The sequence below is a fragment of the Leptonychotes weddellii genome, chromosome 5, assembly GCF_054177405.1.
Source record: "Leptonychotes weddellii isolate Sample4059 chromosome 5, ASM5417740v2, whole genome shotgun sequence".
NCBI classification, from domain to species: Eukaryota; Metazoa; Chordata; class Mammalia; order Carnivora; family Phocidae; genus Leptonychotes; species Leptonychotes weddellii.
This window is the reverse complement of record NC_138373.1, coordinates 143,738,371-143,752,390: the sequence shown is the minus strand read 5'-3', so window position 1 is coordinate 143,752,390 and position 14,020 is coordinate 143,738,371. Positions and strand designations below refer to the sequence as shown.

The 14,020-nt window shown below is 39.2% G+C and overlaps 1 protein-coding gene across 1 annotated transcript in view; it reads right to left on the bottom strand.

The window, feature by feature from the left end:
- Nucleotides 1–4,753: 4,753 nt before the first annotated feature.
- The window catches only part of HSP90B1 (heat shock protein 90 beta family member 1), an 18,745-nt gene continuing 9,478 nt past the window's right edge, over nucleotides 4,754–14,020 (bottom strand). The window contains exons 6-16 of the mRNA XM_081818991.1: nucleotides 13,196–13,312; nucleotides 10,836–10,973; nucleotides 10,674–10,751; nucleotides 10,483–10,548; nucleotides 9,510–9,779; nucleotides 9,017–9,262; nucleotides 8,096–8,232; nucleotides 6,433–6,511; nucleotides 6,186–6,341; nucleotides 5,797–5,919; nucleotides 4,754–5,047 (exon numbers count right to left, since the gene is read on the bottom strand). Of these exons, the coding sequence (XP_081675117.1) occupies nucleotides 5,018–5,047; nucleotides 5,797–5,919; nucleotides 6,186–6,341; nucleotides 6,433–6,511; nucleotides 8,096–8,232; nucleotides 9,017–9,262; nucleotides 9,510–9,779; nucleotides 10,483–10,548; nucleotides 10,674–10,751; nucleotides 10,836–10,973; nucleotides 13,196–13,312 (1,440 nt within the window). The 3' untranslated portion in view covers nucleotides 4,754–5,017. The remainder of the gene's footprint in view (nucleotides 5,048–5,796; nucleotides 5,920–6,185; nucleotides 6,342–6,432; nucleotides 6,512–8,095; nucleotides 8,233–9,016; nucleotides 9,263–9,509; nucleotides 9,780–10,482; nucleotides 10,549–10,673; nucleotides 10,752–10,835; nucleotides 10,974–13,195; nucleotides 13,313–14,020) is intronic.

The window sequence follows — 14,020 nt, the reverse complement described above, 5'->3', positions numbered from 1 at the left end:
CAAAGTGCAATTTATACTAAACTGTGAATTAAGTTGAAATATTTAAAGTTTGAAGTTCTTTTGGAATTGTGTACTTAACAAAATTACAACAAATGTCACCTGGACTGTCACAAGTTCTTTATCCCCAAATTTGAGAAACCATATTACCATGTAGTTATTCTTACTTTTTTTTTTTTTAAGATTTTATTTATTTACTCATTTGAGAGAGAGAGAGTGACAGAGATAGCAAGAGAGAGCACAAACAGGGAGGAGAGGGAGAAGCAGGCTCCCGCTGAGCAGGGAGCCCGACGCGGGGCTCAATCCCAGGACCCTGGGATCATGACCTGAGCCGAAGGCAGACGCTTAACCAACTGAGCCACCCAGGCGCCCCTCATGTAGTTATTCTATATTTTAAAATAATTGAAAAGCTTAAATGAGCTAGCTTATGGGGCGAATTGAGTTGTCTCGCCAAAGATGTTGAAGTCCTAACTCCCAGTACCTGTTAATGTGATCTTATTTGGAAATAGAGTCCTGTAAATGTAACGAAGTTAAGATGGGGTCATTAGGGTGGGTCCCTAATCCAGTTCATATGACTGGTGTCTTCATAAGAGGAAAATGCCATGTAAAGACAAACACACAGGGAGAGCGCCATGTGACAACACATCAAAAACTGGGGTGATGTAAGCCAGGGATGTCAGGGATGGAGAACCACCACCAGAAGCCAGAAAGAGGCACGGAGGGAATTCTAGCCAGAATCTCAAAGGATGGTCCTGCTGACACCTGGATTTTAGATTTCTGCCCTCCAGAACTCTTGAGAGAATACATTTCTGCTGTTTGAAGCCGTCCAGTTAGTGGTACTTTGTTATGGCAGCCCTAGGAAACTAATACAAATATTTCAACTCTTCCTCTGAGTCTATAAATAAAGGACAAAAGTAATTTATAGAGCAGTTGGCTTTCTATTTAGGGCAATTTTTCCAAAAGAAGTTTTTCAGAATTCTGCATTCTTAAAGATAACATCTAGGCTTGCTTCTTAGCCAGTTAGCAAATAGCTACATCACATAAATCTTTGGGGTCATTGTTGAAATCTTAAATCCTGAAGTGCAAACAAAATGTTTTTGGTTTACTTTCCATAGTAAGTACCCTTTTCAGTTTAACGGTATAAAGCAACTAACTGAAATGGTTTATTTCCAGTCTATATACAAGCTCTTTTCTGCTGCCGTATTATTTGGTACCTTATCAAATTCTTCTACACATGAAGAGGATTTGTATTTCTGTGATGATGGATGAGCAGTGGCCCACTCCAGGGAAAGGTCTGGAGAACAGAGTTTTGAGTTGAGACTGGTTGTTTTCTGATATTTACTGTGACCTTTTGTATGAGACTTATTTCTCTGCATCAAATTTCATAACTGCCATTAATTGAATACTTTTTTCTTTTTCTTCTTTCTTAAAGATTATTTGAGAGAGAGAGAGGAAGAGAGCGTGCACAAGCGCAGCGGGGAGGGGCAGAGGGAGAGGGAGAGAGAGTCCCAAGCAGACTCTGTGCTAGGCATGTAGCCTGACACTGGCCAGCCCCAATCCCAGGACCCTGAGATCACAAGCTGAGTTGAAACCGAGAGTTGTCACTTAACCGACTGAGCCACCCAGGCGCCCCTGAATACTTTCTTTTTTTTTTAAATTTTTTTTTTTAACGATTTTATTTGAGAGAGAGAGAGAAACAGCATGAGAGAGGAGAGGGTCAGAGGGAGAAGCAGGCTCCCCGCTGAGCCAGGAGCCCGACGTTGGACTCGATCCCAGGACTCCGAGTGGGATCATGACCTGAGCGAAGGCAGATGCTTAACCAACTGAGCCACCCAGGCGCCCCTGAATACTTTTTTTTCTTAAAAAAAATTTTATACTTTACAAATGGTGAATCTTGCCACAGCCAATTAGTAGGGTTTTTATATCAGACTGGAAGAAGTTTGACAATTTTTTTTTTTTTTTTTTTTAGTTGAAGGAATTAAAAAATGGTTTCCAAAACTCAAACTTTGGTGCCTCACTCCTTCAAATAATATGAATTCCCAAAGGTTTCAGGAAGGATACCTAATTTAGTACAAATCAATAATAAAATTGTTTTTTTAACTCTGAACTAGTTTCATCAATTGAATTTACTAGGTGCAGTTTTTTTTTTTTCTTGGCTAAATGAACATTTACAAATTTTACTTCTCCACTAATTCTAGTATATGAACACGAAACTGGTGAACTTCAATAATGCATTTTGTAGCTATCAGTGAGGAGAGCCCCCCACCTCCATCACTTTCCAGAATAAAGGGCTGGGGGCATTGCTCACCCTTTGGAGGAAGAAAGGATCCGGTCCCTTGGGGCCAGTTTGTGCACAGTGGGAGGTCCCTCATGCCCTGGGTGAATGCAGTGGACCATACTTTAAAGGCACTCCCCCTCGCCATCCCATACCTTTCATTTACATGTACAGAGTGACTGGTCTGGCTGTTGAGAGAAAAAGTCATGATTTGAATCCACCTCTCCTACAAGACAATGGCTTTATGAAGGCAGAAAACTGATTTTCTAGCTATTAAAAATGTACTGAAAGTAAAAGTGCCATCATTTCAGTAAGTGCTGATTCTAATGATTCTAAGTGACTTTCACCAAGGTATCCTTTTTTGACGTTGACCCCTATTGTGAAAAATATGCATTGTGGCGGCCATGAAAATGCATTAATAGATTCCCTGAGGAAAGGCACTGGATGCTTCTCACTGAGCAGCCTTCAGTTGTCTTGGCTTCTGCAGGGATTTTATCAGCAAGAGAGTGGCCTTGCTCAAAGCCACACCTTCTGCCATTCAGCACAGTTCTTGAGGGGCCTGTTCTAGCTCATTTCCCTCTGAGTTGACTGGGGCTCTTTGGACCTGCATTGCTTCTCACCTCCCTCTGCTCCATCCCATTTCCTTCCTTCCTTCCACAGGTGCTGATCTAAGGGCATTCCTTAAAAACATCCTGTATACTAAACTCCATTTCAGTGCTTCTTGGAGAACCAAATCTGTGACTGACACAAACCAAAAATTAAAAGTAGTAATAGATTATTCCTTAATAAGCTGTGGGAAAAAACAACCCAAGATAGACCAGTTGCAAGGTGTTTGGTCATTAAATTAGGTCAAACAGTGGTTGTGCAAGATGTATATGACATAGCTGTTTTTACCCAAAACTGAGGGAGTAGGATGCTTTCTAAGCTTCCTGCTGGAAACAATCTCAGAATTTGTAATTGGAGAATGCTGAGGAGCAAGTTTCAGATGCTATTAATTTAATGCAGTCTGATGGCTTTAATTTTTATACAGCAGTCTTTATTAAAAATGGTAAATTATGGGGCACCTGGGTGGCTCAGTTGGTTAAGCGACTGCCTTCGGCTCAGGTCATGATCCTGGAGTCCCAGGATCGAGTCCCGAATCAGGCTACCTGCTCAGCAGGGAGTCTGCTTCTCCCTCTCCCGCTCCCCCCTCTTGTGCTTGCTCTCTCTCACTCTCTCTCTCAAATAAATAAATAAAATCTTAAAAAAAAAAAAAAGGTAAATTATGGTGGCCAAAAAATTGGCAACAAATATTATGACTAATAGCTAATAGTGTTGTATCATGAAAGGAAGCTATGTCTTAACTACAGCATGTTTCCCTATGACTGAGCTCCCATTTTATTTCTTATAAAAAGGAAGATTTTTAAAATTAAGTAATTAGATTTCAAAGTGATTATTGCAAACTAACTCTAGAAAAATAGCTTGGGGGGAGCAGTAGGATACATACAACAAACAGAAATAAAAGCCCAGAAAAGGGTACTAAATTATCAGGAAAATCTAGTCCCTAACAAAACTTTATAGTACATAAAGTTGGTTTCCATAGAGTTTTCTCACACACATGATCTCTGAATACACAACTGAGGCTTTCTCTCCCCAGCCAGTTAAAAAATAGACTACCATTTCAGATGGCTATCAATTAGTGAAATTAGAGAAACCGGTTTCTCCCATAAATAATACATTTCAAAAGAAATTAAATGATTGCCTGATGAGGATCATCAATATCTAGTTATCTGTTGTAGGATTATGGGGATTTTGAAAGAGCCTTATTTTGGAGTAACTAGATTTACAGGAAAACTGCAAAGTGAGTACAGAGGCCCCATGTCCCCTTCCTGTTTCCATGAATGCTGTCCATGGGTCAAAGCCCAAGAACCATGAACTAGACTCCAGACTAAATTTTGCCAGTTTAATCCAGGCAATGAAGGCACTTAGTTGCCATGTCTCCTTCAATCTATTTCTGTCCTTGGTTTTGACCTTGAAACTTTGTTAGAGTACTCTTCATATGGTATGGGTTTGTCTGATGGTAGAGATGGCAGTACCCTTCTTACCACATCCTATCGGAGATACAGGACATCACCGGGGATATTAACCTTGGCCACTGCATTAAGGTAGTGCCCGCCAGGTTTCTCTGCTACAAAGTTACTACTTTCCCCTTTCCATACTCCAGAGGACAGCTACTAAGTGTAGCCCACTTTGAAAAAGGAAAGAATTAAGCCCCACCTCCTGGAAGGGGGAATATCTGCATATATTATTTGGAATTCTTCTGTAAGGAACATTGTCTTTAATATAGGTGACTTTTTACAAATACTGGATCTAAAAAAGACTTATGTGATATGTACGAATTCCTTTTTTAAGGGGGAAAAAAACCCCCAAAACACAGGATTAAAAAAAAAAAAAAGCCAGCCAAGTTTGTACCATCTTTATGAAGACAAGCAAGACGCTGAGTATTTGGGATCTTTTTTATTTTTATACACATGACAAGATTTTACACCAAGAATAGTCAGTTAAATAGTACAAATTTACATTCATGAGGAATGTTAAAAAAAATTCAACTAAAAAACCCTCTTCTTTCTGTGACCCACAATCCCAACATTTTACAGTGCAGGGGAAGAGGGGCTGGGGGGAAGCATCCAAAACAAGTCTCTCCCAAAAGAAAGGACTTAAATTTCACATTCCCTCTCCACACAGGATCCAAATGGTCAGTATAATTCATAATTCATCTTTTTCACCTGTAGATTTCTGTGAAGAGAAAAATCAGAAGACATTAAAAACCAGCAGAAAAAATCTTAGCTCACAGAAGGTTCATGTGTGGAAAAAAACAACTGAAATGGGCCCAGCGTAATTCATTACTTCATAGGTAGGCCAGAACCTCACCTATTAATCTGCAAAATAATTCAGAACTCAACAGTAAGATCAATGGCCCCTGAACACAAATTATCAAGATTTTAAAATTGGCCTACTGCTGCTATATAGTAAGGCAGACGCAGGTGGCAAATACAGAAGCCTGGTGGGCTTAGTATCTGTTTAGGGGCACCTGGGTGGCTCAGTCGTTAAACGTCTGCCTTTGGCTCAGGTCATGATCCCAGGGTCCTGGGATCGAGCGCCACATCAGGCTCCCTGCTCGGTGGGAAGCCTGCTTCTCCCTCTCCCACTCCGCCTGCTTGTGTTCCCTCTCTCGCGGTGTCTCTCTCCCTGTCATAGAAATAAATAAAATCTTAAAAAAAAAAAATCTGTTTAACAAGATCTCAACAATGGTTGGCTAAAACAGAGGAATAAAAGGAATGGGAAGATGAAAGCATATACTTCATTTAGAGAAAAAATGGACCTGCTCCAGCTTTTGAATTTGACATTAGATGCCTGTTTTTTTGGCGGATTTCCTGAAGTCTGACTTCTGGAAGCTATGCAGTCCTAACGCCAGAACTAAAAATAAAAATTTGCCTAATTTTCCAAGAACTAAAAATGCAAGCCCCATTCTTGACCTGCTATACCTTTACTGTTTCTTGTTCTTCTTCGTCTGTTCCTGCATCCATTTCTTCTTCTTCGTCTTGCTCTGTGTCTTCTGTGGTGTCCTCTGTTGTTTCTTCAGGTTCTTCTTCGGGTTCTTCTTCCACCTAAGGGCAACACTTATGAGCTCATTAATGGATCCAATACCTTGGGTGTATTTTCTCTTTGTTCATTTAAATGTATAACATTATAATTAACTTCACTCCTGTTTTATCCAGAACTACAGAGTAAATCTGCTAATCGGAGTTAACAGTCAAGCTAACAAAGGGAGACAGATTAAAAAAAAAAAAAAAGATATAAAAGAGGAATTTCTTATTAATTCTAGCAGTGTATGACACTGGGGGATTCAAATATTCCATAAATTATTTCAAACCTTTGCATCAGGGTCAATGTTTAAACTGAGGCGAAGCATTCTTTCTATTCGATCTCCATATGCTTTAGTGTCTGGTAACAGATATCCTGACCGCAGTGTTGCTGTTTCAAACAAAACCACAGCAAGATCTGAAACAGTTTTGTCATCTTCATCTTCCTGAAATGGAGGAAGGGACATCTGATTAATATTAAAAGGTACAAAATATTTCAATTAAAAGACAAAGGAGTATGGCTGCAATATTACTCACCTTAACCCGTCGAAGCATGTCTTTGATCAGGGGATGTCTGGGATTAATTTCAAATGTTTTCTTCTGGCTGGCATAGTAACTGGTAAGGGGTAAAAATGAACATTAAGAAACATCAAATTTCAGGGTCCATACATTTCCCATGTTCTATTCATTTTTAAAATTACAGAAAACGCTTGGAAAAAAATGTATCACTACACCATGCTTTGCCTTTTAAATAGAGATGGGCAAGGTGCGATGGAAGAGTGCAATAAAGAGAACTATTTACTAAGGCATCTCAAGTGCTTACAGCTTTGTTGAGTGGATGAATGGATTTAGTGTCGTCTTCATCCCCTTAATTTATTCTCATTTCCTTAACTGCAGCTTGGTCTCGCACAGAGTTCTGAAACCTCTAGGCAGCCTCTGCATGCTGATCAGTTACTACCTTCTTCATGATGCCTTCACCAATATGGTTCCAGGACAAATGGTTTCTTTTCTTGGAGCTCGGTTCTCAATGCATTCTAAATCTACCTTTCATCACGTTTGGCTTCCTGCTGTCAGTTGTGACTGCTCTCCCTTCTACAGCTGAGGAGAGGGAGGACCTACATCTAGCCCTACCTTGGTATACCTGTTACACATGCAGCGTTTAGAAGATTATGACTTGATCTGTTATCCTGACTGGTCTGAATGGCAGAAAGACAGCAGTGATGTCTACTTAGACCACCAGGTGTACAGATACAGGAGGTGTGTGTTTGCTGAATGTAAGGTAACTTCCCGTTAATAAAGGACTGAAATAAATGGACATTTATATAAAGGCGACTATACTGCTGCAATGGGGTAGAAGCAGAAACCTGTTCTCCACCTGAATTTTATAATCTGTAAAGTCTTCGGGGGCAGGGGGCAAGACATGGAAGCAAGATGCCATTTCAGCATTTCACAGTGAAAACATTAACGTTGGGGAGTCTCACTAAATATGAAATACACTTTATATAAAAAGATACAGAGTTTTGGAATTGTGACAACAGAGACTACACTTCTGAGAAGAATCCTAAGCTAGGCCTTGGGAAAACATATGAGGATCAGAGAGCAAATAAGACATTCCAGGTGGGCGAAGGGAGAATGAAAGCAGGGAAGAAGTCATTTTTAAGACTGTTGCTGTGACGTTAAAATATAAATTTGACATATATATTCCCTGGAAATAAAGGATACTCAAGACCCAGTGTACGTCCAGTACTTAGCCCTTTAGTTCATAAACTTACTAACTCATGGATCCTTTACCCTTTATTTTGTGGGCATACTATTTGGGGAAAGGGGAGATAGTTAAAAACGACGAACTCATTTGGCAAACGTCATTGTCATTAACCTCATCTGTAACTATCAGTATCTAAAAATGTCAAAGAAGCCCAGACACCAGGCCAAGCATATAATCGAGTGCAAAAATAAACACAATGTATGTCATAGATTAAGAAATTTGTGTATAAACATACCGTAAGTCATGAGCCCAACAGCTCTCCTTTATCAATCAATGCCAGAGGAATCCCTCTGTAAACTTGTCTCATCTAACATAAAGCAGAAGTGGGGGACACCTAACACCCATCAGCTCCTTGTACAGAAGCCGGCATCATCTGCTAAAGGAAGGCAGGACAAGCATGAACACCTGGCCAGGGGCCTTCCCAAGGATGCTTACTTTGTAGAGATGTCTTTGCCCGTTTGGTATGCTTGAGCTTTCATGATTCTCTCCATGTTGCCAGACCATCCGTACTGGCTGGCCACGAGAGCACACGGGGACTCTGTCAGACGCTGAGATACCACAGCCTTTTCAATCTTAGGGTAAGAAACCAAATGTGAGATACATGGAAATACCAACAATTAAGGTCACTCAGTACCTAAGGATTCATCACGTAAGATCATAAACAGAGGCAGGTCATAAAAATACCTCTTATTCAAATTCTTAGAAGACTCTTGTCATTTACTAATCTGAATTTTTTGGTCAAAAATAAACACCTTTTAAGCACATATAAGACAAATGTAATCAGTAAAAATTTAAGTTATTACAAAAGTAGTATTAAACTACAGAAAACTTTCAGTTACAAAGAAAAAAACTGAACACTACCCACATACAGAATAACCACTATTATCTTTTTAATTATTTATAGTTTATAAAAATTTTTTTCTTTTAAAGTAGGGGCCCCTGGGTGGCTCAGTCAGTTAAGCACCTGACTCTTGATTTTGGCTCAGGTCATGATCTCAGGGTCATGAGATCGAGCTCCCTCTGCTCCTCTCCCCACTTGTGTGCTCTCTCCCTCTCCCTCTCCCTCTCTCTCAAAAAAAGGAGCAGACTCCACACCCAATGAGGGGCTCAAACTCAAGACCCTGAGATCAAGAGTCACACACTGTACCGACTGAGCCAGCCAGGTGCCCCGGTAGTTTATAAATCTTAAGCTCATCCTCACCAAAATTTAACCACCATATTAAGCACTGTTCTGTACAACTTTTAATGGTTACAAGGTAACCAGATGTAAAGTTTAATTTGTTGACAAAACAATTTTTTTAAAAAAAGAAAATGCAAATGCTAAAATTTCACAAGTTCAAATTTCCACAAGAATACCTTGTCCTTGAGAGCTTTATCTTTCATCCAATTGAGCAGAGGCTCAAATTCTTTCTCAATTGCTTCACGGCTCTCCTTCGTTTTCTCACTTTCATCAAATTTCACACCTTCTTTGGCAACATTCTGGAACCTTTTGCCATCAAACTCAGGAAGAGCCTGAATGCAATATTCGTCCACAGGTTCTGTGAGATAAATCACTTCATAGCCCTTTTTCAGAAGTCGCTCCACAAATGGAGAAGATTCAGCCTATGAAATGAAGGGAAGTGATAAAGTTTCCAAGCCTAGCCTTGGTATACCTGTTCCCCTCTAGTAGCTACGTTTATATAGTACTAACAACCCCATTTTACAGGTGGAGAAATAAGAGGTGCAGAGAATATAATGACTTTTCTGTCAGTGATTCACCAGGCCTCATAATGACTCCAGTTCACTATTACCATTTTTTTCAAGATCTGGCTACATACCAGGATGCCTGACAGTTGGGAGTTCATCTCACCTCTTTTCTGCTGGACCCAGCCATGAAGTAGATTTTGTCTTGTTTTTCCTTCATTCTTTCCACATACTGGTCTAGACTGGTAATGTCACTTGGATGATGAGAAGACTGGAATCTAAGAAGTTTAGCAAGACGTGTTCGATTTGAGTGGTCTTCAATCACACCAAGCTTGATGTTGGTACCAAATTCTTTCCAAAAAGTATCATTGTACTTCTCATCAGCAATCTTCTTAATCATGTCCAGAGTTTTACGGACAAGCTTCTTTCTAATCACCTAAATAAAATTAAAGAATAACTTATTAGAGAACGTCCTCTCAAACTTTTGAGAACCTACCACATTTAAGACAGCAGGGGAATAGTGGTGAAAGCTACAAAGACAGGGCATCGTCACTGCCCTTTGTCAAGAGGCAGGGAATGGTGAGCAATCCTACATCAGACTGAGCAGAAACGAAGTTGTCAGTGGAAATAGTCACAAAATCACTTTAATGTTTCTATTCTATCTTTAGACCAGATACTGGGTTTATATAGGTGTTTACTATATAATTCTTTCAACTTTTCTATAGGTTTGAAACTTTCATAAAATATCAGATTCTTAGGATTTATTTATTTTTTTTTAAAATTTTTTTTTTAAAGATTTTATTTATTTATTTGACAGAGAGAGACACAGCGAAAGAGGAAATACAAGCAGGGGGAATGGGAGAGGGAGAAGCAGGCCTCCCGTGGAGCAGGGAGCCCGATGCGGGGCTCGATCCCAGGACGCTGGGATCATGACCTGAGCCGAAGGCAGACGCTCAACGACTGAGCCACCCAGGCGCCCCAGATTCTTAGGATTTAATAATAATTCCAGAATAAAATTAAGTTCTTCAGCTAAAGAGCCAAGGACTACTCTCAGTATCTGGTGACTCCACTAATGGAGCCTGTCTTCTGAAGCCCAATCAAAGAGCAAAGTAGGTAGTCTCTTCCCAAGAAACACTCACCTTAAGCAGTTTATGCTGCTGAAGAGTTTCCCGAGAAACATTCAAGGGGAGATCATCTGAGTCCACCTTCAGACGGCAAAAGGAAAGTTCAGTGAGCAATAGAAACTGGAAAAAAACCAAACTAACAAACCAAAAAACTACTTCCATCCCTCGTTTTTAATGACCCCTCTTCATTATTTTTAGATACTTACAACACCCTTGACAAAATTAAGGTACTTGGGCATCATATCATGGAAGTCATCTGTGATGAATACTCGGCGCACATATAGCTAAGCAGAGACCAAAAAAAAGGTCACCTTCTAGAAATTAAACTTTCAAAATCTAAACTCAGTTTTTACAATTTAAAAACTCACCTTAATGTAATCACTCTTCTTAGATCCATATTCGTCAAACAGACCACGTGGAGCAGATGTAGGTACGAATAAAATTGATTTGAAGGTAACTTCCCCTTCAGCAGTAAAGTGGATATAAGCCATGGGGTCATCACTTTCCTATGGAAAGATGGCATTTAGTCATTCGAAAGGCACTGGAAAAAGGCAGTGCAAAGGCTGAGTGATTTATTATGTGGTACACATTCAGTTAAGCATTTATTTAACAAAAAAGTTCGCTTACCAACAAAAGCGGGGGGGAGGGAATGGAGGAAAGAAACAGTTAAGACTACTATTCTAACTAGCTAGACATGGTGGTTTTGCTGATGATCACTGATCATCAATAGCATCACTGGATCTCCTAAACTCGGGGAAGAATGGATGAGTCTAGGTTCCACATGTGTCAGAGAACAGGGTAGAAAAATCATCTTTTGTTCAACCACAAAAAGTTCTCAAGATTTTTTTCATTAGGATATGGACTATAGCAGTGGCTATAACGAGGTATGTAAGTAAATCATAAAAACAAATTCCCTAGGGCGCCTGGGTGGCTCAGTTGGTTAAGCAACTGCCTTCGGGCTCAGGTCATGATCCTGGAGTCCCAGGATCGAGTCCCACATCGGGCTCCCTGCTCAGTGGGGGGTCTGCTTCTCCCTCTGACCCTTCCCCTCTCATGCTCTCTGTCTCTCATTCTCTCTCTCAGATAAATAAATAAAATCTTTAAAAAAAAAACCACACACAAAAACAAATTCCCTAGATCTGCATTATCCATTACCATACCCACTTGTGGGTACTAAGCACTTGAAATGTGGCTAATCCAAAATGAGATGCACGTGTAAGCATAAACATAGACAACCAGACTTTGAAGATACAGTACAACAAAAAACATCAAAATGTGTCATTAATTTTTTAAAATAATGATTACATGTTGAAATAAAAATATTTTGGGTATGTTGGGTTAAATAAAATATAAAATTTATATAAAATATAAAACATTAAAATTAACTACACCTGTTGCAACTTTTTGGTCCCCTGTTTTAACTTTTAAAGATTTTATTTATTTGAGAGAGAGAGAGCATGCGTGTGCAAGTGCGCGAGCACGAATGGGGGGCAGGGGGAGAGGGAGAAGCAGACTCCCCCGCTGAACAGGGAGCCCAACGTGGGGCTAGATCCTGAGATCATGTCCTGAGCTGAAGGCAGACACTTAACTGACTGAACCACCCAGGCACCCTGTTTCAACTTTTAAAAATGTGCCTTCTAAAAAATCTTCTAAAGAATCACATATGTAGCTCACATTACATTTCTAATACAACTATCCTAGATGAAAGTACGTTACATTTGTATACAGTGTATACATTAAGACTGTTCATGGGAATAAACGTGGAGGCAGAACCAAGGGGACAATTTTAAGAGATACAACTTAAGGGATGGTTGAATGTTAACATAAGGAAAACAAGGTTAAGAAACGAATCAATAGATGGAATAAAGATTAAAGAACAAACACAACCACAGAAAATCAAGTTTTATCTAGCCATGCTAAATATTTTGTTTTGTACAAAATGCTGTATGGGGAAATACTAACTTGAAACAATCTTAATCAATGCTAGTTTTAGATTTTTTAGATTCTACGGTTAAAAGGGATCAGTAAAAAGGAAACAGGTAACAAAACAAAGATTCCTAAGCATATGACCTCACAATAAATGTTAAAAGCCATATGAATCAACAAACATAAAGCAGACTCAGACCTACAAATACAGAGAACTGATGGTTGCCAGAGAGGAGGAGGGTAGGGGATGGACAAAACAGGTGAAGGGGAGGAGGAGATACAGGCTTCCAGTTACAGAATCAGTAAGTCATAGGATTAAACTGTACAGCATAGGGAGTATAGTCAGTGACACTGTAATAGCGTTGTATGGTGACAGATGATAGGTAGCTACACTTGTGGGGAGCATAGCAGAATACAGAGATACTGAATCACTGCTGTAGAGCTAAAACTAATGTAACATTGTATGTCAACTATCAAATAAAAAAGTTAAAAAAGTAAAAGGCATTCATTCTTGAATAGAAAAAAGCCAATATAGTTAAAAGCCATTCAATACAAGTTATGTTTTACGGAAATCATCCACCTACCTATGTAGGTAACTGTTAATCTTTTTTTGTAACACAGACCCCTTGGCAATCTGGTGAAGCCTACAGACACCTCCTCAGAGTAAATTCTTAAAATGCGTACGTAATATAAAACACACAAGATTAAAAAGGAAACCAATTGTGTTGAAATAGTTATAAAACAATCTAAAAACATTTTTACTTTAGTAATGTTCATCACCTTATTCTAAAATAATATTTACCTTTGAAAATGATTTGTAGAAAGCTTTGTATTCATCATCTTCTACTTCTTTTGATGGTCTCTGCCATATCGGTTTGATGTCATTCATAAGTTCCCAATCCCAGACAGTTTTTTCAACCTGAAGTTACAGTACATGATTAGTCAGCCACAGCATTCACCAATAGTAACACTAGTGGGAACCATAACTTTAGGACAGTTCAAATCAATGTGGGACGCACCAAAAGACACTTCTTCTAATCTCCTATGGCTCCTGCCAATGGGATAAAAAATCTAAAAGTATTTCTCTCAACATTTAAGACTGATCTATAATGCAAAGAAGGCAACTGGTTATCATTATAACTGACAGCCAATTAAAAGGTTTTTCCCATTATTAACTAGCTAAAATGTTATTTCTTGAAAATATTTGTTTTGAGGTTAGAAGGACATACGCATTAACTATTCCTACTTCATAACTTAGAGCAATCCAACATCTTACAATAAATACTCCTCAAACCTACCACCACTACTTCCACCTACTCTGCTCCTGAACAGGCCAGAGAGCTAACATTATAGTTAATATCTTTACCACAAATGATGTAGAAAGATTTTGAAGATCTTAAAATTTAGAACATGATAAGCCGCTAGTCCTGGGCAATATATAGAACTCAGAAAACTGCATAAAAATGACCTGTGTTTGCTACTTAAAACTTCCCACAGGCAGAAAACATACACACTAGCAAATAAACTTAGTTCTTGTTCTTAAGCTGGGCCTATGCACTTTTTAACACCTGGAGGAAAAAAGACCTTGAAGAATTAAAACTTAACTCCAATCAGTCTGTGCACACTT